Genomic DNA, 24,393 nt, shown 5'->3' on the forward strand with positions numbered 1-24,393 from the left:
CTGTACAGTGATTCACAATTCCGGGAGCCTCACCCCACCCACTTCTGGGTTCTCCTTTCTGGCCTCTTTCCTCTCAGGCTCCCAGCTGCCTAGTGTGCTCTGAACACAACAACAATAATTACCCCAGTATTGGGTGCTTCTACAAAAAGCAGGTTCTTTGCTCCACTTCCTCCTGCAGCTTCTCCTCCAACTGAAGAGACCTCCTCTCTTTGTGGAGTCATCTTCATGTCAGCAGTCATTGATTGTGATGCCACCAGCAGAAGATGGAGATGCTAGGTGGGGAATAGGTGGCTAATAGGTCCCTATGTTTCCTGGGCATGGGCGGCATGGGGCTGTGCTCCTGGGATTTATTTAACTGGTGTGGGCCTATCCCTTAACTCCAAATGGCCACCTGGCCATGAAAGGCCATAATGTAAACCAATAGTCCTTCGCTGATCCAATCAAATGTACTGTCAGCAGTAGGCCCCTGACCAGGGTACATTTCTTAGGTCCCTGCCACAGCTTCACCCTGAACTGGCCTTTGATAAACAGCCAACCCTTTTTATTTGGCCTGCTGGGCCTTGATTGGCCTCTGCCTGCTCCTAGCCTTTCTAACTACTGGGGGACCAAGTCTCACTGGTTCTTCCAGCACATGATCCTTGGAGACATATCTAGGCAACCCCAGAAATCCAAACTCGCTGCTCTTCTCTTCAGCTTCATAGGGCTGAGCCAAGGTGGCGGTGCCTCCAGTAAGGAGCCTGGTACCTCCTGTCATAGTGCCTTGGGCAATTTCTGTCACTCTGGACTGCTCTGCATATACGTTGGGGGAGAAGGCAGGTAAATAAGGAAACAGGGGCCATTCAGGAAGGAGTATCAGAGGGGTAGCCATGTTAGTCTGGATCTGTAAAAAGCAACAAAGAGTCCTGTGTCACCTTATAGACTAACAGATGTATTGGAGCATAAGCTTTCGTGGGTGAATACCCACTTCATCAGACTCAGGAAGGAGTGTTGCTTATAATACTAAATAAAGTTTGCATGGCTGATGATCAGATGATTGACTGAGAAACCACAATGACAACAGCAGCATTATAAACAGCAGTAAAATTAATGGTAACGCTGAGGCACCAGACAGGTAGGCTGTGCCAGTACATCTCTCCTTGTTACTGTCAAGGATGCGTCTCCCACTCTCTCCCAGGTGTTTCTTACAAGGATTGACAGTGCTCCTGCTGTGTTTGAGAGACCTGAGAATAAAAAAATGAATTTGAAGGACAGAAAATTCATAACTGAACAAAACACTTTCCCCAAACAAGACATAATTAGATGGTAGATCTCATTGCCTCACGATGTTGTTGAAGCCAGGAACTTTATCAAAATTCAAAGAGTTATTGAACATTGAGGTGGACAACAAGAACGTCTGGAGTTCGAATAGCTAATGCTAAAATAAAGTGTTTTGTAAAAGGAGATAAACCTCGTGCTTCAGGATTTAACCTAAACTCTAACCACGAGGGTTTAGGATGAGACTTCCATGGGAGGGGGCAGATTATTCCACATCTGCCCACTGCAGGGTTTATTGCACCTTCATCTGAAGTGTCTGGTGCTGGCCACTGTTGGAGACAGGACAGTGGACAAGAGGGACCTCAGGTCTGATCCAGTCTGGCAGTTCATTTGTTCCAATTAGCCCATCAGTGGAGTCACTGAGAGTGAGGCCGGGACCTTTCCACAGTTGGCACTCAAACCCGGCACCCTCCTGGACTCTTTAGGCAGATCTGCCAGGTGGGTCAAAAGGGAGCCTCGCCTCGGCAGAGATAGTAGGAGCTGTGCAGAGGGTCTCGGCTGGGAGATGGGCCCCCGCCCTGGATAAGCCCCTGCTCATCATGCTGAGTTGCTCTTACAACTGAGGTTGTCTGCCCGCGTCTGAGACGGAGTGGCCACATGGCACTGAGCTTGTGGGGAGTCGCTAGAAGGAACCGTGCTGCCAACTCTCCCCGCTTGCAGGGTGACTGCAGCCAATCTCCCAAAGCTCCAGACCCTGCCTGCAGGAAAGCCCCTCTGATTGGCTGCCTGCCCCACTTGCCTGCCTCCTGGGGAAGAGCAGCCAATCAGGGCTGCTGCAGAAGGCAGGCAGCGCTCTCTCCTCCTCCTCCTCTTAGCAGCCTGACACCTTCTTCATAGGAGGAGAGGAGGGAGCAGAAAGAAGCTAGCGGTGCAGGGCAGATCCTCGGCTCCTCCTCTCTCCCTCCAGGCATGGGGGGAGAATCCCTGGAGCTGCACCCCCAGCCTGGAAGGGGGAGCAGGGACCCTGCTGCAGGCCCCCAGCCCTGGGAAAGGGGGGTGAAGAGCCCTTGGAGCTGCAGGAAGAGCAGGGGCAAGGTGGAGGAGCACAACTAATGGGGGGTAGAGGGGGCTGGGAAGATGTGGCGGCCCACGCAGACTGCACAGACTGAGGCTGCCCACCCAGCATGTTTGCTGCACTGAGAAGTTCATTTCCACCATTCCCCAGAAGTGGCCGGAGCCATGATGTCCTTCCCCTCTGCTCTCTCCTGCCTGACACGGGACAAGAAAGGGGGGATTGTGCTGCACAAAGGCCACTCCTCCTGCTGAGCCTTGGCAGCAGTGAAGCTAGACCCATCCAGCTGGCACTGCCCTACCCAGCCCCCTGTCCCCATATTCCTGCCAGGAGGGGGGCACGTGTTGCCAACAGCTGCCACGGTCAGGAAGTGCCCTGCTTCCTCTCATATCTTCATGAGCTTCCACCACCATGTCAAGGGACAGGGGCTCTCAGTGGAAAAACTGTGCCCCAACATAGGGGCTGAAAGGGGCCATGCAGGCTGGAGCCTTGCAGACAGCACATGCTAGGCTAGCTCATTAGTACTCCTCAAGGCTGGTAATTAAGCAACTTTGTCTCCAATGCCAGATTTGTAACCCTTTATTTCTCATCTTCTTTACTAACGGCTCTGACTGTGGTGCAGGCCAATGGCTGGGCGCTGCTCCAGGTGAGACAAAATGTGCTATTTCTGGCCTGCTCTCTCATTTCCCAAACCAGCAGCAGTGCCCTCCTGGTTAGGGCCTTGCACTGCCCTGCAGAGCATGCAGTCAAGTCTTGGTCTGTGGCTCCCTGGGGCTGGGGCTGGGGTCCTGGTCACTGCTTTGCCTGGGCCTCAGTACTGTGCTGCCGGAGGCCTGAGCTTTTGGAGCTGCAGCAGCCTAAACGTGGGAGACCTCAAATCTGGCCAGTAGTTGCGGGCTACAGAGGCTGGGACTGAATCCCAGGAGCACAGCCCAGCCCCAAATTTTATATAACCAATCAGCAACCCTTTTGTAGCTCCCCACAACCAATAACAGTTCTTGCTGTCTTGGTCCCCGTGCTCCCATTGACTGCAAGAGCTAATGAAAAGAGACATATGATGGGCTGGAAGGGGTAGAGATGTGTCCTGTTGTTATCTGCTTTGGGTTGATTGTTAGCATCTCACCTGGCAACCCTGGCATCTACCCCGATTCTCCCTCCTTGTCCAGGCCCATCCTGGGGCCTAAGAGCTTCGTGAACTGGGGTGCCATCAAGAGACAATGTGATTGAAGTAGACATTAGGAAGGGCTGAGGGAGAGGGATCTGCTGTGGCAGTGATTCCCTCTGCATGTGGGCATGCAGTGTGCCCGGGCATGCAGTGCAGTGCCAAGGAGATAATTGGATGAAGTGAGATGCTATTCCCATTCACTGGGAAATATTGTCTCCTATCCATTTGGCCCATTATTTATTTGTCAGTCAGAGATTTATAAACACAGACTTTCTATCTAGCACCCTCTCATGGCAAAGACACACCTTCCCTTGTGCCTCCACTCCCCAGATGATGCCAGCACAACTCCAGGAAGAGGGTAAGTTAGTTTGCTGCTGCACAGGAAAAGTAGAAAGCATAGTTTTTGTAGGTCCTACAAAAATGGAAGCTGTATTGAAAACATTCTCAGTGACTGAATGTTGACTACCCATATTGCCATATGAGTCAGAATCTGGACGTTCTTACAGGCAGACTTGGAGTGGCTAGTGGCACTCCCTATGCACTGTCAGCACCAAATCCTGAGCATCAAGTGGTTTGGCTTTGTGCGAATGTCACAGTCTCCCAAAGATCTGGCCTTCCTTCACTCACTCATTATATTCGAAAGCAGTGTTGCATGCTCTTTGGCCACATCGCCACGATGGACAAAACCACCTCAGTGCACCGTGCTTTCAAACTCTCCATTGACGTGCGAAGGGGTACATGCCCTGCCCTACCGGGGGCTGCCCCAGAGATGTGTGGATCCACAGAACTGAGCCAGATCAGGGAACTTCACTACATGATTCTCGGTGCAAAGCCTTCAACCTTGGTCACTCTGACTGGCACAAGGGTGCTTAGCAGTCTATGTGTAGATGATGATGATGAATGTTGGCTAATTAAACATAGAATCATAGGTTTCAGAGTAGCAGCCGTGTTAGTCTGTATCCGCAAAAAGAACAGGAGTACTTGTGGCACTTGTGAGCATGAACAGGTGGGAGTTGTCTTACCAACTCTGAGAGGCCAATTAAGTAAGAGAAAAAAAACTTTTGAAGTGATAATCAAGATAGCTCAGTACAGACAGTTTGATAAGAAGCAAGTGTGAAAATACTTACAAGGGGAGATAGATTCAATGTTTGTAATGGCTCAGCCATTCCCAGTCCTTATTTAATCCTGAGTTGATTGTGTCTAGTTTGCATATCAATTCCAGCTCAGCAGTCTCTCCTTGGAGTCTGTTTTTGAAGTTTTTCTGTTTTAAGATAGCCACCCGCAGGTCTGTCATAGAATGGCCAGACAGGTTAAAGTGTTCTCCCACTGGTTTTTGAGTATTATGATTCCTGATGTCAGATTTGTGTCCATTAATTCTTTTGCGTAGAGACTGTCCGGTTTGGCCAATGTACATGGCAGAGGGGCATTGCTGGCACATGATGGCATATATCACATTGGTAGATGTGCAGGTGAACGAGCCCCTGATGGTATGGCTGATGTGATTAGGCCCTATGATGATGTCACTTGAATAGATATGTGGACAGAGTTGGCATCGGGCTTTGTTACAAGGATAGGTTCCTGGGTCAGTGTTTTTGTTCAGTGATGTGTGGTTGCTGGTGAGTATTTGCTTTAGGTTGGGGGGTTGTCTGTAAGCGAGGACAGGTCTGTCTCCCAAGATCTGTGAGAGTAAAGGATCATCTTTCAGGATAGGTTGTAGATCTCTGATGATGCGCTGGAGAGGTTTTAGTTGGGGGCTGAAGGTGACAGCTAATGGTGTTCTGTTATTTTCTTTGTTGGCCCTGTCTTGTAGGAGGTGACTTCTGGGTACTCGTCTGGCTCTGTCAATCTGTTTTTTTACTTCAGCAGGTGGATATTGTAGTTTTAAGAATGCTTGATAGAGATCTTGTAGGTGCTTGTCTCTATCTGAGGGATTGGAGCAAATGCAGTTATATCTTAGAGCTTGGCTGTAGACAATGGATCGTGTGGTGTGTCCTGGATGGAAGCTGGAGGCATGTAGGTAAGTGTGGCGGTCAGTAGGTTTCCAGTATAGGTTTTCACACTTGCTTCTTATCAAACTGTCTGTACTGAGCTATCTTGATTATCACTTCAAAAGTTTTTTTCACTTACTTAATTGGCCTCTCAGAGTTGGTAAGACAATTCCCACCTGTTCATGCTCTCTGTATGTGTGTATATATATCTCCTCAATATATGTTTCACTCTATATGCATCCGAAGAAGTGGGTTGTAGCCCACAAAAGCTTATGCTCTAATAAATTTGTTAGTCTCTAAGGTGCCACAAGTACTCCTGTTCTTTTTTCATAGAATCATAGAATATCAGGGTTGGAAGGGACCTCAGGAGGTCATCTAGTCCAACCCCCTGCTCAAAGCAGCACCAACCCTCAACTAAATCATCCCAGCCAGGGCTTTGTCAAACATAGGTCTGTGCAAGCCAATGTACTTTCCCCCTTGCACTATAACAAGCAGCAGTTAGTTAGGAACTAAAAAAACATTGGCAAGTGTCCAACTTAATCTGAGGCCTGTTTGTTTATTATTGTGTTGCAACAATGCCTAGAGGGCCCAGCCTGCTGTGCTAGGTGCTGTACAAACACAGAACAAAGAGATGCACCCGCCCCACAGGATTCAGCTGACAACGCTTCAAGCTGAGTGCAGTTTCCACAAATGCTTGGGCGCTGCGTGTCAGGAGTGAACTGCATGGACAGAGCTGTATGGGGGGCCCGGATTTGAACAGTAGGGTGCTGCAGGTCAGACCTAAGGGGCACGGGCAGGGCTGTGTGTAGAGCCCAGGACTGGGACTGGGACTGGGACTGGGACTGGAATAGCAGGCAATATTGCGGAGCAGGAGTGAGCTGCATGGGGTGAAGACCAATGCTTAATTTGTAATGAAAGAGGTGTCCGGGTTCAAACATTTTTTGTTTTTTGCATTCATAACTGATGCCGCAAGCGGGGGCTATGGACTGCCAAACCAACAGGTGCCGGGGCGAAGCACTGGTGAGGGCACATGCAGTGATGTCTCTTGCACAACGCCTTGGCACTGGGTTTGCATTTTGCTCCGTGTGCTGCATCCAAACAGCGAAGGACTTTCACTCCACTGCCTTCTGAAGGGAGTTGCCATGCCATGCACGTTACCGCCGAGTGCATTGCCCCAGGCGTGGGCCGTGGGCCCGTCCCCACCCCGGCACACCCATGCACCCAGCTCCAGGAGCAGCTCGCCGCTGCTGTTTGGGGTGGGTGCCGCGTGTCATTGGCCAGCCAGCCGGAGCACGTGGGGCTGGGTGTAATCTGCAGGCTCAGCCTTGGAGGGGAGGGCGCCCGTCTGACTCACTCGCTCGCTGGCTCTAATCCCTCTGGAGGAGAAGTCGGGACACAAACAGACTTGAGGAGCGAGTCCAGCCGGACGGGACAGGGAGCGGGCGAGCCTGAGACCGAAGGGAGGGAGATGAAGGAATCGAGCCCTTTGCGGGCGCTGTTCGGTGCCATCCTCGCTGTCTCGGTGGTTTTAGCTGTGACGGGTGAGTTTGGATCATAGGCTTAGTTTGATTTCTATATTTGGGGGCAGCTCCAGTCTGGCTAATGGGGCTGTGCGTGGGGGCCAATTCTGTACCTGTCTGAGGCTTGTCGTTTGTGGGGCAGCACCCCCACCTGCCCCCCTAACTACGCCTATGGTTTGGATCATTGGCCTCTCCCCTCCTCCCACCGTCTGTCCTGCTTCAGGGTCTCCCGGGTGTCTCACACTCCCCAGGCTGAAAATCTGCGCTGGAAGGGGGGGCCATACCCAGCCTGGCCCGCCTGCCGCGGCAGATCAAAGTCTGGGATCTTCTGGCTGTGGGATTCGCCTCGTCCCCAGGTGTGGGGGTGGAGAGGGCCAAGTAGCAGTTGCTAAATCCCCTTCCACTTCTGGCTGATGTTGAGAGCTGGGAGAATGGGCCCCTGGGGTGACAGCAGGAGGGGTACGGCGCTGTACGGCGAACGCTCAGCATTTCCGCAATAAGACCCCCACTAACACCTAGCTCTTAGACCGCACCTTTCATCAGTAGTGCTTCACTGGCGTGAGTGCACAAATCCTGGCAGCCCACCCCCGGGAGTCAGGATCGCTGTCCCCATTTTACAGAGGGGGAGGTGAGGCACAGAACAAGGTCACAGGGCAGGGAGAGGCTGTGGGTACAGCTCTGGACTCTCACCCAGCGGCTGTAAATAGAATCTAGGAAGTTTGGCTCCCAGCTTCTAGCCACTCGCTACAGAAGCCAATAGTCCTGACTGACATCCCAGGCCCCAGTCGTCTCTCCCAGAGCTGGGAAGAGATCCCAGGAGTTCTGGCTGACAGACCCCTGCTCTAACTATTAGACAACACTTCCCTCCTATATAACAAAACGCCCTTCCTTGTTTGTAGGGCCCTTAGCTGGGAAGGGAGGAATGGGCATGCTGTGAGCACAGGGCTGGCGAAGGGGGGCAGGGCAGTGGTGAAGAGGCTGTACTTGGGGGGTGGGAGGTAGGGATGGGGTGAGGGGCTCAGAGGGTGGAATATGAGGAGAGGTGAGGGACAGGATGTGGGATGAAACATGGGGAGTAGAGGGAAAAGACAGGGGGCACTTGCTGGAGCAGTGGGGGGCCCTGGGGCAGTAAGGGACCGAGGTTGGCACAGGGGCAGTGGGGGGCCTGCAGGTTGTGTTGTCAGTTTTGGTTGGGAGGGGCACCCATTTTCCCCTCCCAAGACAGTGTCTTGGACTGACCCGGGCTAGGGCTGGGATACGGAGCCCAGAGCCTCACAGGACATTATTTTTGCCTCCCTGCCAGTTCTTGGGGCCACATAAGCAAACATTTCCAAATGTGGCTGGTGGTTTTGGGTGTCTCGGTTGGGAGCCCAATGTGGGACAGTTGGGGTCTGATTCTCAGGGCACTCACAGCTCCAGTCAAAGGCAGTGGGAGCAGGAGGTGCTGCATGGCTCTGAAAATCTGGCCCCAGCTGTCCCAGACACTGAGGCACCCCAAATCACTGGGAGCTTTTGAAAATTTGGCCCTTCCCGTGCCTGCTAACAGTGGGGTGTGGCCAATGAGACCTGCTGGAGAGAGGATGAGGAGTTATCCCCAGAGGGAGGGGGAAGCTCAGTTACTTGCTATACTTAAAATGTGCATAACTTATTGGGGCCCATTCTGCCCCTGCCCTGGGGAGGAATGCAGTAGAGTGGCCTTTCCAGCCCAGTCTCCTTTGCCTGGTCTCCTCTGTCTTGCTGTGTCCTGGCCCCAGTGTGAACCAGATGCTCCTGTAGTGGAGGCAGCTGGCACAGCAGATGCTTGGGGGGACACACACTTGTCACCCATGTGTCTCTCTCTAAGTAGCCAGTGCCTCTCTGTGAACAAACCCAGCACTGTGTGTAGAGCCTTGGCCAGCTGGCTATAAGGATCCTTGATACTGAGTTTCTGAGTGCCCAGGAGACTTGAGGAGCATGGGGCAAGTAAATAACCCCAGTCCTTGATGAATGAAATGGTCAAAGACATCCCCACTCCCCATTGGCCCTTCAGCATCTCCCTCCTCCTCTTCCTCTGCTGTAGCTCATGGCAGTGCATTGATGGAAGATGAGGTCATGCAGAGCCAGGCTGGGCGGCACAGGCAGCAATTTGACCTGGTGCCCAAGCTCTTCCGCTTTCTCAGGCTGGGCTAAAGGAGCAGCAGCAGCTTTTCTGAAGCCTCCAGTTAACATAGGCCGGCCTGCTCCATCTGCCATGAGCACACCCTGCGGATGTGGAGGGTTGGGATGTGGGATTAGTTCTGAGGAGCCTTGCTATTAAAAGACTAATTAGTAATAACTCCCTGAGCCATGGCTTAGGCTAATGAGAGCCATGCTGTTCAGTGCAGCTCTGGGCAGTGAGCTCTCAGCCCATTAACTACCCACACAGGTAGTGTGTGTGTGTGTGTGTGTGTGGGGAGGCTGTCCCTGGGGTCTCCACCTGAGCTAACCCCCTGCTCTAACGCCTGCGGCATGAGCCGATGTGGCAGAGAGAAGCTTGGTGTTAGGAGACAAGCTGCCCCAGTGCTTGCTAATGAGAGACGCAACCTTTCACCCAGGGGTCACCCGTTTGAATCTGCCCAGATCAGTATGGAGGGCCCTAGAAGTTATACCCAGCTGCCAGCTGTTTGGCAGTCCCCCTCCCCCGCTGTGTGAAATGAACTGGTGGGTTTCAGCCCAGCTCCCCGGGCACAGCCAAAATCACTTTCACAATTGGCTTCTTGGCGGGCAGTGTCATTAGCGAAACCAGGGGCTGAATGGCTATAGAGGACTTTCCCTCATGCCTCTGTTGAGGGTGCCGAGGCCTCACTGGCTGACAGGGTATGGGGCAGGAGGCGCTTGCCCTGTACTGTGTGAACGACACCCGTCCTAGGAATGGAGATTTTCCATCTCCAGAGGAGTCTCTCATAGAGCGCGGTCCTGGGCAAAGGCTGGTCTGCTGAACAGAGCCATCTACAGGTGGGTAGCATGTGGAAGCAGGTGGGAAGACTTCTCCTGGGCACTACTTGGGGCAGATGCCCCGATGGACCCTGGGGACCTCTCCCTGCACCCAGGAAATGGACACAGACAGGAAGTGCCCTCTGGGTAAGATGCATTTTCTTGGGGCAGGTCTGAGCTGCCTGGGGGGCTGACCCCTCTCGTGCTCGCTTGCTGTTTGGAGCAGCAGCTGGCCCTGTCTCCAGGCAGTGATAGGTACCCCCTCTGCTCCACTCAGCCTGGCTCCTGCGCTTCCAGAGTGTTTGTTCCTTAGGAGATGCCGGTTTTTCAATCTTTCACAAATATAAACCGTCTTAACTGAAATATCAGATGCTCGGCCCATCTGATTCCTGGGGTGAGTGCATCTGGAGCCCTATTCAGCTTGCCCCCACTCCGCTCTGCTCCCTGCACTGCTTGGATACAGGTCTAGGGGGTGGAAGGAGGAACGTTCACGCCTCCACTTACTCCCCAAGGAGGGCAATGTTGGCTATGAGTATCCATAGTCCACCCCTTCCTCCCAGGAAGTGTGTGGTCATTTCACAGCCTCCCCTGACCCAGTGAACTAGGAGGAATGGGTTGGAGCAAAGCACATTTAGGCTGAATAATAGGGAAGTTCCCGAAGAGTGAGATCTGTGTGATGGAAAACAGATTGCCTAGGGACAAAGCTGTAGGGCACAGACTGAGGAACCAGCTGCCCTGGCCCCCAGTGCAGGATGGTCAAGGTGTGGAGGGGTTATGGTGGGGAGGGGGCAGGACATGGGAGATGGGGGACTGTCACTGTCAAACAGCAAGATGTGGGGTGATGTGCTGGGAAGATTGGTGTCAGCAGCTGCTTGGTGGCTCACTAGCGCAACTGGAGTCAAAGCAAAGGCCCAGTTGCAGAACAGTGGGCACTGATGGTTCCCCTCTCCCTGAGCCTCCCACGCCCTCCTGCTCCTAGCACGCCTCACCTTGGGCATTACCCTGCAGTGCTGGAGGAGGGCGAGACATTCAGGCACAAGAGGAGAGCTGGAAACTCCTTGAGGGACTTTGTCTCCTGGGCAGACGCTGTAGAACTGCACTGAGAATGTAGGTCCGGGCCATGGACACTGTGAGGGTGGGAGCTGGGCAATTTCCCTCCTCCCAGCTCTGCCGGTGCCCCTCTGTCCTGACTGCTCTTCCGGTCCTGGAACCCCATACATAGCTCTGCCAGTGGGTCTCGATCCTGCCCTGCAGCACCGTGTGTGAACTCAACCTGGGGCCCCCCATACACAGCTGTGCCACGGCACTGCAGACTGTGCTGCACCCAAAGTAACATGGATGATCTCTGTAAAGGCAGGATATCTGCATTTGAATTTTCCTGCAAGATCAGATTTCAGTCCAAGCCCTGGGTCTGTAGCTGGCCCATGTGTGGTTTCCCTGGCAGTTAGTGTTTGTAATGACTTGTGGCCTTGGTTACAGGTGACTTCTGTGATGTGAACCACTGTGAGAACGGGGGTACCTGCCTGACTGGTAGCAATGAGACTCCATTCTTCTGTATCTGCCCTGAAGGTTTCACTGGGATTGACTGCAATGACACAGAGAAAGGTACAGCCCATGCGGGAGGCGGGTCCAGATGCTCTGAGACTGGAATCTCATCTGTATGTGATTCATCGACAATAACACAGCAAAGTGCATGGATCTGTTGGATCCACGTGTGCCTTGGGGGCACTAGCACATAGCAAAGTTCCCTTGTCATGACCCTGTCCACTGGCTGCTTCCAAGTTCCAACCCTGCGGATGATCTGTGCAGGGTGGTGTTCTAAAACTGGTGCCTATAACAAGGACATGAACACAGGTAGATCTTAGACACTTAGGATGCGCTTCTTCTCATGGGGAAATAACTAACAGACTGTCAAAGTACGTGTCATACCTTTCTCTAGTGATCGGTCTACTGCAGGATAACATCATACTACTGCTACCTGGCAATGGAGTGGTAGAGATCTCTGTTATGGAGCTGAAGGTCCCAGTTTCAAACACTGATGACAACCAGTGCAGGCTTGTACCAGATTCACACACACCGCGGGAGCACTAACCCAGAGCCAAATGCAGTTATGTCAGATCCATGCAGGACTTGGGATTGTTATGCTTATAAGAAGCAAACGGAATCTTTTAAAAGGGGATATGGCAATACGCTGCGTTTATTGAGAGTACAGTTTGAGCACTGAAATCAGTATACGCTTCCATTCACACACACACACACACACACTCCTTAGTGTTGCTCGGTCACTTCCAGTGGCCAGCTGAAACTGCACACAAGGGAGGGGGAGCATTCGAAGCTCCGATGTTGATTCAGAACGAACCCAAAGTCCCATGGCAATGCACCCTTCTTTTATAGTGATAAGTTCCCATACAAGTCTATGGACCTTCCTGTGTCACGCTGGAGCTGTCAATCATGAGGTATTCAAGATTGCTGTTTAGCATTATTTTGAGTTGTTCCCGGGGAGGATCCGCAGCTGTTTCTTATCTGTCCCTTTGGCTCAACTCCTTATCTCGTCCTTGGGGTGTATGCCTTTGCTTTAGGGTCGTCAATCTGCTATCCTGTAATAAAGTTGGTGCCTCTTGACTCCTCCACTCCCTTCTTGACCATCCGGCCCCAGCTGTCCTGTCTTAGTTAATCACCATACATTCTTCACTCACACCAAACTGTCAATAAGGCAATACAGCCATAAAATTTCTATCCTTCTAAGAGCGAATGTTAACACCATCAACAAAGAATAAACTCGGAACAATTTACTAATTCAAGGCTACAATTTCTTCTTACTAATTCAAAGCTAGCAAAATGGAGTATAAGGCAAAATAAGCAAAATGGAGTACAATTTTACTTGAGACAATTTCTTCCCATTAGGCTTTTGGCCTACAGGGTCACCAAGTCACAGTAACGGGCATGCTTGTACCAGAGCCCTGGAACCGTGTGGATTCTTTCTTTCCCTGGTCCCATTTGACAACTATTTGCTTCCTCTGTTTCCTTCCCCAGGCCCCTGCCATCCTAATCCCTGCCACAACAATGGCGAGTGCCAGCTGGTGCCCAACCGGGGCGATGTCTTTATGGAATATGTCTGCAAGTGCCCGGCGGGGTATGCAGGCACCCACTGCCAAAAGAGTGAGTCAGGGCTGCTTCTGCAAGGGTGGCACCGAGCACTGGCTCTGGGGGACATGGGGACATGACAAAAGACCTCCCTGCTGGAGGAGCTGCCAAGGTGGGAGGGGAGCATGGAGACCAGGTGTCCAGGGGGTGGATTGTGTTTGTGTAGGTAACCCAGTTACCTTCCACATATTGTTGGGGGGTGTGTAAGTGACTAATCCAGCACAATACCCCGCTGGGTTTGTTTCCACCAACTCATCGGACGTTTCTCACCCTGAGCTGCTGGGACTGCACTGGGCAGCCTCACGTGATGACTCTCCCCTCACATGCCTCTGAACTGACTCGCTGGCTCTGGTGCCTGCTGGCAGGGGTTATGTGAGTCCATCCATTCTGCAGCAGCCCAGCTGTCAGATCTGCTCTGGATCGCTGATCCTGGAGCCACCCCTGGAAAATAGGAGCTGGAGTGGGAGGGGAGACCTAGGGACCAGCATGAGGTGGGGTGTGGGAGCTGGTGCCACTTGGGATAAGTAGGCCAGCACCAGGTGAGATGCAGGTACTGGTGTTGGGTGGGATGTGGGGAGGTGCCAGAAGAGATGGAGTTACTGGGTAGGATGCGATTGCCAATTCTTGGTAGGATGTGGGGCCAGGTGGTGGGTACAATGTCGGACCAGAGCCAGGTGGGATGCAGGGGCTGGCACCAGGTGGGATGCAGGGGCTGGCATCAGGTGGCATGCAGGGTTCAGCATTGAGTGCACTGAGAGAACTATAGAAATGAGAAAGATACTGAGGGAAAAGGCCGTGCCATGGGTGTGTCTGGCTGCTGCATCTTAACCATAGCCCGGTCAATGGCAGTTCTATTTTTAGGACACCTGGGGCTCTGCCTGCTCCAGAGGGGAATTTGTGCGTCATCTGCAGTGTAGCGTGGGACCCTCCCCAGAGCTTCACACAGCTGCATAGAAGAACCAGTGCCCCTAAGCCCAGTCCACTCCGGTAGGAGGCTCCCTCCCACAGTGGCATAGCTGGGCATCTCGGCTAGAACCCCCACTTCTACAAGCAGCCCAACAGCCACCTGAGGGCTGGTATGAATGCAGTCTGGATTAAAACGCTCACTTAGCTTGCCGGAGCAGCTGCTTGCTGATAACTCTCTGCGTGGGTGACGGGACACCCTGTCCCACCATGTGGTGCTGGGTTTGAGGCTGGGGGGCAGAGTCTCTCTCTCTCTCTCATCATCTTCGCTTCTGTCTCCCCTAGACGTGAACGAGTGCTCCTCACAGCCATGCAAAAATGGAGGCACCTGCCTAGACCTGAATGGCGACTATGCCTGCAAATGCCCCCCTCTATTCTTGGGGAAGACCTGCCATGTCCGTAAGTCCCTGACCGTGACAAGCAGCTACAGATCCTGCCCCCCCCCCCCCCATAAACTTCCCGTTGCCCCGCTCTGCTCTCAGCAGTACCAGCAAGCACAAAGGAGGCCTTGTTGGTTGGCATTAGGAAAAACGGAGGTTGATGGCTTTTGAAGTCAGCTCTGTTGTTGTCCATGAGCCCCATGACACTGGAGAGCCCAGTGCTAATGAAATTAGTGCTGGAGGAGGCAACCTGGAGAGAGCATTGAATCCCCTATGGAGGATCTCCTGCTCTTCTCACATCTCATGACTCTGGGATAGTTCCAGAGACTGGATCATAACCCATCACAGAGAGGGCTTTCCCTTTTCAGATCTCTTTACATCTTGTTGCTGTGATGGGACAGCTGTGGTGGCTGGATAGTGGAGAAGGGAGGTTCAGACAAGGAGCGTTCCCTCTTTAGGCTGTCCAGGTCTGTGACGGTGGTGAAAAGCTGCATGGAGACCTCTGCACATACCTGGACATCTTTTCTGAGAGCATTCAAGACAGTTGCTGACCAACTGGGCCTGAACAATCTTTGTTCGGGAAGTGCTGTGGGCATGGCTGTGGGGAGGGGTTAGGATGAAACTAGATGTGGCTGGGGAGCAGGAAATACCAGCCACCTTCTCATTTTAATGAGACACCAAACCAGTGCCCCAAGTGGGCAATGAAGGTCCCTGCTCTGGTCTAGTTTCCATTTCATGCCCATGAGACAGGAGGTCTCTCCAGAGAACCAGGAATGTGATGGTCAGAGTGTCACCTTCTCTTTCTCTCTTGTTCTCCTCTTCCTCTCTGTTCTCACTCTTCCTTTACCGATGACCTGCCCCTCTTCCTTTTCATTCCCAATCTCCCTCCCTTTTCTTTCCCCGTTTTCCCTTTCCCTGCTCCAGGCTGTGCTGTTTTGCTGGGCATGGAGGGAAGGGCCATTGCAGATGCCCAGCTCTCGGCCTCATCTGTGTACTATGGGTTCCTAGGCCTGCAGCGCTGGGGTCCTGAGCTGGCCCGACTCAACAACAATGGAATCGTCAATGCCTGGACCTCCAGCAACTATGACAAGAGCCCCTGGATTCAGGTACCAGCTGGCTGGAACACACAAACATTCCCTTGAGTGGGTCATGAGCTCATTGCAGAACAGGCTTCCTCTGAAGCACCAAGCACTGGCCAGTGCTGGAGACAGGATGCTGGGCTTGTTGGAACACTGCTTTGTTCACATGTGGCAGTTCCTACCCGCACTTCCCCATGCTCCAGGGCTGGGACTGGGGGACTGCTCTGAATTCTGTCGGCCAATGGGAATGTGAACCCCTTGTCCTATTCCCTGCTGAAATCTTCATCTTGGAGAAGGAGCGGTTTCAGATGGGAATGTTAACATGACTATAAGAAGGGGGTGTCCCAAGGCAGTATCCCTTTGGGGTCAGCTGGCACTTCTTGATGCAGGATGCTCAATCTCCTGGGAGGAGGCACTCAGGAAACACCTTGCGTTGCTCTGCAGCAATGCTCTCTCTGGTGGTACAGATGGGCATCCTTCCCTCCTTGATCAGAGGACTGGGATCGCGGTGTGAGGTTGTGGGGATGGGGAGTTCTAGCACAGGAACAATGGGGCAGCCTGCAGATGGACAGAGCACCCACCGCAGGACAGCCCCTTTCAAGGGTGCTGAGGCTGAGTTGATTCCCAGGAGTCCAGCTGGGCTGCAGGTCACATAGACTAATACTCTATGGGAGACCTGGGAGGGCAGGGGCGTAGCGCGGACCGTAATCTGTGTCAGGCTCGGTAGCATGTTCCCCACCCCATCCCAGTAACCCCATGTCATGCCACAGGTAAACCTGCTGAGGAAGATGCGGCTGATAGGGATCATCACGCAGGGTGCCCGCCGTGCGGGCTGGGCCGAGTACGTCCACTCCTTCAAAGTAGCGCACAGCCAGGATGGACGTGTGTTTGTGTTCTTCAGGGACGAGAACCAGGATCGAGACAAGGTGGGTACAGCAGTAATGGGCCTGCTGCCTCCAAACATGGGATGGAAATGGGGGGGTGGTGTCAGCGTGGGGCAAGGAGATCGATGCACTGGGGGGGTTGGCACATGGGCCTGTTACCACTGTGAAATTATGGCACTGGCGGGGCCTTGTGTCACTTCGTGGGGGTGGCGTCTGCTCAGAGGAGATGGTGTGTCATTGCAGCGGCTGCAAACAGGATCGGGGGGTTCTCAGAAAGGTATTGAGAACAATAAATACCAGCAATTTCATAATAATATAAATGATTATACACACACACTACACCTGCCTACACAGAGCACAGCAACTAGTCAACATTCAGAGAATCCCAGATTTGTGACTAACACCCCAAGTTTGCTTTGCTCTGATTCACAAGCTTCTGGGCAGCCTCAAAATGTTTGTCAACCTATCAGGGAGCAGGCCCAATGCCCCGTTTCTTGGGTGACCAGCCACACAACAAGAAGAGCAAACAGTGACCAGGCAAAGTGAAGAGTACATAAACTCCCTAAAGGTGTCAATGATTTGTTCAGCCCCATCAGATCTAGTCTTGACAGCAGATACATTTGTGGGAAACAGGACTGGTCTTTGAACAATTTGCTAGAGGGGCTGAACTGGTAACAAATAAATCAAGCGTCTCTACTATATACTATAGTGTACAATACTGTATATGTATATATTTACAGAACCAATAGCATATCTATACTGTATCTACTTCCCTATAAGTCACCTGATGTATAAGCTGACCTACTAATTGACAGCAGTGTTACCAACTCTCAGGATTTTATCACACATCTTGTGATAATTGGTGTATTTCTTAAAATCCCAGCTGCTGTGATCCTGTGACTATATGAGAATCTCCGCCTTCATCAAAAAAAAAATATTATAACCTTCATGGTTGCAGAGAAAAGCACGTAAATGTGACCCCAGTGTACTCTAAAGGGTCAAAACAAAACAAAAAACAACAACAGCAAAACAAACACAAGACAAGTGGATACAAAAAATCCAACATTTCTTGTTTTAAAACAATCTCATGATTTTTAAGCCAATCTCATGTTTTTGGGGGCTTGACTCATGATCTTGTAACATTTTGGTTTGGCAACACTGAGTCTAAAGCATTCTTCAGTGTTGGTGGTGAGTTGTTCTGTCGCATGGCTTTTGTTATTGAGTCTACAAGATAAAAATCGGACCGGTGGGTCAGGGATTACTATGGACAACGGTATGGGGTAGAGAAGGGATGAGGATTTGATATTGGCCACTAAACACACTCATCTTGGCTTGTGCCTTTGCAGGTTTTCCTGGGGAACACGAATAATGACGGCATGCAGTCCAACATGTTCAATCCTCCGATCACAGCCCAGTACATCCGCATCTACCCTGTGATGTGTCACAGGGCCTGCACGCTGCGCTTTGAGCTGGTTGGCTGCGAATTGAATGGTAAATGTCTACTCCAGGCCAAGGATATAGCCTTCTGCTCTGGGGCACTCACGCCCGTCTGTTGGATCTCTGAGGCGGATGGATGTGCATGTCCACAGCACGGGCTGTGATCTGATCAGATCACACATGCTGGGCTGGGTCAGTGCTTGGATGGGTGACCTCTAAAGATATCCCAGATGTAGGAACCGTCTGTTGAGACTCAGTAGGGGGTGTTCTTCCCTCTGTCAGTGCTAACCTTAGTGTCCCAGTGTGGCACTAGAAGGCACTGTGCTGCAGGAAGTGGTGCGGGCGACTTGGTAGGGGAGGTGCTGTCACCTCGGAGTCATTACTGACCAGTGCAGTGCTATGGGATTTTGTGCTACTGGAGGTGTTGCCTTTCTGACGAGACCTGATGACCCTGAGTTGTGAAAGATCCGTTGGCTCTTTTTGTGAGAATAGGGGTGTTAACTCCAGGGTCTCAGCCAAATCACATCCTAGATAATGACATTCTACTCCTTAAATCCTTCCCAGGCAGTCTCAATTAGGATCTTTCTGCACTCCGTCCCAACCCCCTGAGTAGCGCTGCTGTGCGGCTGTTGAACAGCTGCTGAGATCATTTCCCTGCTGGCTGAAACAGCTTCTGTAGAGTTTGCAAAATTCTTTAGGATCAAAATCCCCTAGAAAATGTAACAGCAGTAGGCTCAGCCAATCAGATTTCTCTCTCGCTAGCTCAGCATTCCTAACAAGACACATGTGCTAGGCAGTGCTTGGCATAATGGGCCCAGTTCTGTTGCCTGGCTGTTTGGTGGCCCCAGTGTATTGCTAGTGGGATTGGTGCATCCGTGTCACAGCTGGGGACTTCAGCAGAGGCCAAGGATCAAATGGGGCATGGACACCAGCCTCCCCTTAGGGGCGAAGGGCCAAGAGCAGGGTGGAGGGGGAGTTAAGCTTGTTCTGCCACGGCCCATGCTGGAACTGCTCTGGGGGATAGAGGCCTCCGTCTCTAGCGCTATGAATCTTCTAAGTTCACTTTCTGTTTCGTGCCCTTGGAGCCCTGCCATGACCCCAGTACTGCCTGGACTCTGCTGGGGCCCTGTCCCTCACAGGGAGGGGTGAGGAACCTGGGAGAGAGAGCCCCACAGGAATACCGGAACAGGGGTCCAATCCCTGGGAACACCAAAGGCAAGCAATTGGAATTAGCCTATACGGACACAGGGCCTGGAGTTCATCTGGAGCCTTTCAGGGAAAGTGGGCAATGCTCATGGTGGGGGCGGGACGTGGCCCTGGGAGCTCAGGTCTAATTCCAGTAGTGTCTGTGCTTTGGTTTTCCATCCCCTCCTCCCCACACACCAATCGTCTCTTTGTCTGCATCAGTGACCACAGTGACACCCACTGGTAACAACGAGAATTGCAGGGCTGGTCACATCTTCCTGGCTGCAAGGTTACAGTGTGAATTGGCCCGTGGAACAATCCAGCTAGGCGCTGCTCCACCTTCCCCACTTGGGGGGCTCGCAAGGCCTCAGACAGCCTCCACACTCCAGCCTGGGGCTTGTTTCCCTATGGCGGTGGTTTGCAAGAGGCTTCTCTAGGCTGGGGATTTCTACTGGGCCCAGAAGGAAAAGGGACCTTGCCCCTGGAGTGGACTCAGCACATATAGCCTGGGAGCTGTGTGCTGTGCTTAGAGAGGAGTGGCCCTCCGAAAGGACTGGACATGGGGGCTCAGGCTTCAACCACATTTCTGGAGGGGCAGTACTGACAATGTTGTCCCTATAGCCCTCCTGCAGCAGAGGGCGCTGCCACACAGTGAATGGTCCTCTCAGGGGAAATTAGGCAGAGGATAAAATGCAGAACTGGAAAAAATGTACCAACCAATCCAATGCCTTCTCGAGAGGGACAGGGAGTTTTGAGGTCCCAGCTCTGTGTATATTTGGGGTTCCTGCTCTGTGCTCATGGCTCAGTGCTTTTTATGCCTCTACATTTGTGGTCTCTGCTCTTTGCGTCTTTGGTGTCCCTGCTCTGTATTTATCTGGGATTCCTGGGACCCTGCTCAGTGTCTATTTGGGATTCCTGGGTCCTGCTCTGTGTTTGTTTGGGATGACTATGCTGCTGGACTCCTCCCTTTCACTGTGTCTATAAACCATTGTGTTACAGTGTATTTCAACACGGCAGGTTGTTCGGAGCCGCTGGGCATGAAATCCCGCCTGATCTCTGACCAGCAGATCACAGCCTCCAGCGTTTACAAGACATGGGGCATCGATGGCTTCACCTGGTACCCACATTACGCCCGCCTGGATAAGACAGGCAAGACCAATGCCTGGACTGCACTCAACAACGACCAGTCTGAGTGGCTGCAGGTGTGTCTCCATCACCCCACAGTGGCTCTCCCAGCAGGGAGGTGAGGTAGGGAAGTCTGGTGATGTGAGCATAGGCCCTTGGGCCAGGAGTACATGAGCTCCAATAGCAGAACTCACTCTGATTCACTCTGTGGCCCTGGGCAAGGCACCTGAGTTCTCAGCCTCACTTTCTCCATCTGTCAAATGGGGCTAATAGTCCATTACAGCTGTCTGAGCGGCCACATATGCCTATTGTGAAGGGCTAGATGCTTTCGGGGTTACCAGGTCCCAGGGAGGGGAGCTTGGATACTGGGCAGAATACAGGCAGTGGCTGGAGCCTTATTGTTTCAGAAAAGCCATGTGTTTGCTGTGCTCTGTGCATCTGGGATGGCAAAGGAATCTCAGCCAGGGATTCATAGCAGAGCCGTAACAAGGAATTTTTGTGCCCGAGGCAAGGGCCGGCTCTAGGCTCTTCGGCGTCAATTCGGCGGTGGGTCCCTCAGTCCTTCGGCCCGCCGCCGAATTGCCGCCGAAGAATGAATGAAGTGGTGGCGGCAATTCAGCGGTAGGTCCTTCCCTCCGAGAGGGACTGAGGGACCCGCCGCCGAAGTGCCGCCGATCGCGGCTTTTTTTTTTTTTTCCCCTCCGCCCTGCTTGGGCGGTAGAGCTGCGCCCCTCCGCTTTGCGCGCCCGAGGCAAGTGCCTCACTCGCCTTGCCCTTGTTACGGCACCGATTCATAGACTCTTTGGACTCTCCTCCCCCCAACTTTCCCTCTTCCATTCTCACCCTCTTTCTTTCCTTCCCTATTTTCTAGGGGTCCCTGCTGCACCCCTAGATCTAACCATTTGTATGAGTGACTGGAAGCTGCTTAGAGTGGGTGGCAGAAACTCTTGTCAGCCCCACCACCTATCTCCTGTGGCATCCCCCCACAGCACCCTTCCTCCCTCAAGATCAGCATCCCCATTCTGCATGGATCAGCCCATGGGAGCTTGGCTCAGCTCCTCTGCCACATGCCTGACCCTCCAGCTCAGAATTGGCTGCCACTTGGCCTCAGTTTCCTGCTCTGTGCTGGGTTTCCAGCCAGCCGAGTGAACCACAGGGGAAGCTCTCTCATCCCCTCCTGAAGCCAGCGTGGTTACTCCATAGCCTGCCTACAGTTTGGTTGCTGGCCCAGGGGTGGGCTACCGGAGGGGCCAGAGACTCCTGCAGTGCAGGAATCTGTCAGGTTTCCTGTCATTACCCCAGGCCCCGGCTCCTTTCTGAGGTGATTTCAGAATCCTCTGTGGGTGCAGCTCGGGCAGGGAAAGCGAGAGTGTCTCTAGGGAGCTGAGCAGTCAGTCCTGCCCTTGGGACCCAGGCAGGGCCCTCCAGAACAAACCTTTCCCCCCAGCATTTGCCTTTATCTGATCTTCCTTGTAATGCTGTAGCATTCCAGACAGGTCCCTTTACCGGCTCCTCCCTTTGCTGGGGTGTCTCTGGCCCTAGATGAGATCTTTTGGCTCATATTCTGCTGCTCCCTTGGCTCCTGCCTGGCTCCACGCCAGTTTTGTTCTCTCCCTCCTTGTTCCCTGCCCACCTGTGAGGAGGCTCAGCACCAGCGACGGCACCCAGGCTGGGGGAAGGCAAAGGAAACTCTGCATGCCTAATTTGGGGCTGCTCTGGGGCCTGGTGCACGTTGCATGACTTGTGAGGCTGCTCTGCAGCCCAGAATAGCTGGAGCACAAAGAGCCCTAGCCACTCCCTCTCCTAACCCTGAGCTGCCCACTCCTCCCTCTGGCCATGCCCCAGCACACCCGTATGCCAGGCAGGAGTGTAGGGTTGCCTGTGTTTGCTCTATGCCATCCCTGCATGGGGTATTCCTCAGGGGACTTTTCCACCCCCTCAATGCACTGGGCTGGAGTGGGGGCAGAAGCTGCCCATGTTCCCAGTCTGCCAGGTCGGCTATGTGATGCGTGCAGTGGGCTGTCCTAGGCAGTGGTGGATCTTCACTTAGCAAAGGTGCACAGAGCTGGAGTGGGTACATGCAGAGCCCAGGACTGGAATAGCACAGGGGCTGCTGTCAGGCTTGAAGGCCATCAGCAGAGCTGCATGGACGAGGCTTGCACAGCCCCTGACTCTCTCAGCTTGCTTGGGACCCGCCTCGCTTTTGGGGCAAAGCGAGCGGCCGTCCTTTGAAAAAGCCCTGTATCTCTGGCAGATCGACCTGCTGACTCAGAAGAAGGTGACCGGCGTCGTCACCCAAGGGGCTCGGGATTTTGGGCACATTCAGTATGTGGCGGCCTACAAAGTGGCTTACAGTGATGATGGGACGTCTTGGACCGTTTACAAGGACAACAGGACAAACAGCAGCAAGGTGGGTGCAGGGAAGGGGCTTCGGTAGCACAGGGGGAAACTACAAATCCCAGCATTCCCAAGGGGCTGGAATGAGAAGGCGCCCTGCTGGTACATGGCAGCAGTGATGACAAAGGGTCAGAGGAGTGGTTTCACTAACCAGAGAGCTGCTGGTGATACCACAGTACTTAAGTCATCAACAAGGAAGACCAGGGGACAAGAGCAGCTGTACCTGGGGTTTAATGGGGTAGATGTGGCAGGACCCTCATACTGACCATCCTTGCTGTGTTGGGGGGGGGGGGGGGAGGAGGGGACAGGTCACTGCTCAGCAGGGCACTTGGACAGCTCCCCATAGGCCTGTGATCCTGCAGTGTGTCCTCTCCCACAGTGCCTGCACCCTGGCATTGCTCCCTCTTCCCTGGCAGGACCTGCTCCTCGTTCTAATGGCTCCTCCCTTCCCTCTGCAGATCTTCCAAGGAAACTATGACAACACCTCTCACAAGAAGAATGTGTTCGACGTGCCCTTCTACGCCCGCTTTGTGCGCATCCTGCCCGTGGCGTGGCACAACCGCATCACGCTGCGCATGGAGCTGCTGGGCTGCGATGAGTAGTCTGCTGGGGACGGCAGCGTGGAAGGCAAGGACTGGGCTGCCGCCCCCCCAGCCTCCCACTCCTGGCCTTTCCCCTGCACGCCTGCTGCTGTAACATCCCCCTCTCTGTGTCTCACCCACGCTGCCCCACGACGTCTGTGTCTGGTTCCTGGTCTGGCAGTGGGGAGGGCTGGAGAGGGGCAGTGAGTGCATGACTGTAGCTGAAGCTGATAGAAATCCTATGGGAGGGATCTGGGTCCCCCTCGCCTTTGCTTTAGAAGAGCATGTGACGGCCCAGCATTGGTGGGGCTACCGTACTTGCACTAACACGCAGAGGCCCCTGGAGCTCTCTGGGCCCACAGCTCTGCACTTTAGGGGGCTCTCCCAGATGAGGGGCTCTTGCCCTCTGAGCCCCTCAGTTGGTCCAGGTGTTTTCCATCCAGGCCCTTACGGGACTCCCTGTAAACAGGCCCTAGCAACCTCCATCACATCCTGAAAACTACTCCCCCTTTTAGCTCTGCTTCCACTGAAGGGCCCTTAGCAATCAAGAGCTCTTCTGTCTCCATCACCTTCAGCGTTCAGGGGAGCCTTTGAGTGAGATGCCCTGGAGATGGGGCAGGCCCCTCCACTCATGGCCTCTATCTCTCAAGCATAGGCAGGTAGCTGGCTTCCCCCGACGTGTGTCGAGGGGACAGGGAGCTTCCAGTTCTTTGGCTCCTAAAGTCATTCAGAAGGGCCCTCGGAAAGAATCTGTTGCCCCTGAGTGCACCAATCACTGCCTCCTTGCAGGCCGCTGCTTGGCAGCGATGTTGCTGTGGGTCCTGTCAGTTCAGCATAGTGCCAAGGGAGTGATGAGAAGGGGCGGGGGCATAGATCGTCAGAAGTCACAGGGCTTCAGTACGGGGAGAAGCTGGCAGCTGGGAATCTGTACACACAGGGCCTCTGGCTTTGCACTGCAGAAACTACCCTTCTCCTGCAGGGCACACGCATGGGAAGTTCTGTCCTGCCAGGGGGGGAGCTGGGCACAAAGGGGGCAACGTGTAATTTCTGTTGTAAAATCTTGGGGGGGGGGCTGGGAATGTGGCCACCAGTGACTGACCCAATGTTCAGCACCTACCAATAATGCTCCAGGGCGGACACTGGTACACATGCTGCTCTCAAACACTCTGGGCACAAGGACAGGGCAAGTGCTATCTGCCTTCCCACTTACTTGTGGTCCCATGAGCATCGCTTCTGAGCACCCAGCTGGCCAGGAATTCATACGGGA

General features: G+C 53.3%; 1 protein-coding gene across 1 annotated transcript; it reads left to right on the forward strand.

Moving 5' to 3' along the window:
• The first annotated feature begins 6,947 nt into the window (after positions 1-6,947).
• On the forward strand, positions 6,948-23,147 carry MFGE8 (milk fat globule EGF and factor V/VIII domain containing). The gene is made up of 10 exons (XM_065412310.1): positions 6,948-7,020; positions 11,431-11,556; positions 12,985-13,110; positions 14,344-14,457; positions 15,363-15,544; positions 16,288-16,443; positions 17,748-17,892; positions 20,023-20,225; positions 22,403-22,558; positions 23,004-23,147. The coding sequence occupies exons 1-10, from the start codon at positions 6,948-6,950 to the stop codon at positions 23,145-23,147; spliced, it is 1,425 nt and encodes a 474-aa protein (XP_065268382.1).
• The last annotated feature ends 1,246 nt before the right edge of the window (positions 23,148-24,393 follow it).

This window comes from Emys orbicularis, chromosome 10 (genome assembly GCF_028017835.1).
Source record: "Emys orbicularis isolate rEmyOrb1 chromosome 10, rEmyOrb1.hap1, whole genome shotgun sequence".
Lineage (NCBI taxonomy): Eukaryota > Metazoa > Chordata > Testudines > Emydidae > Emys > Emys orbicularis.

Coding starts and splice junctions, on each gene's coding strand:
- MFGE8 (XM_065412310.1), top strand. CDS start 6,948: ATGAAGGAATCGAGCCCTTTGCGGGCGCTGTTCGGTGCCATCCTCGCT. Junction 13,111..14,343: donor AGGCACCCACTGCCAAAAGA/GTGAGTCAGGGC, acceptor TGTCTCCCCTAG/ACGTGAACGAGTGCTCCTCA. Junction 22,559..23,003: donor ACAGGACAAACAGCAGCAAG/GTGGGTGCAGGG, acceptor TTCCCTCTGCAG/ATCTTCCAAGGAAACTATGA.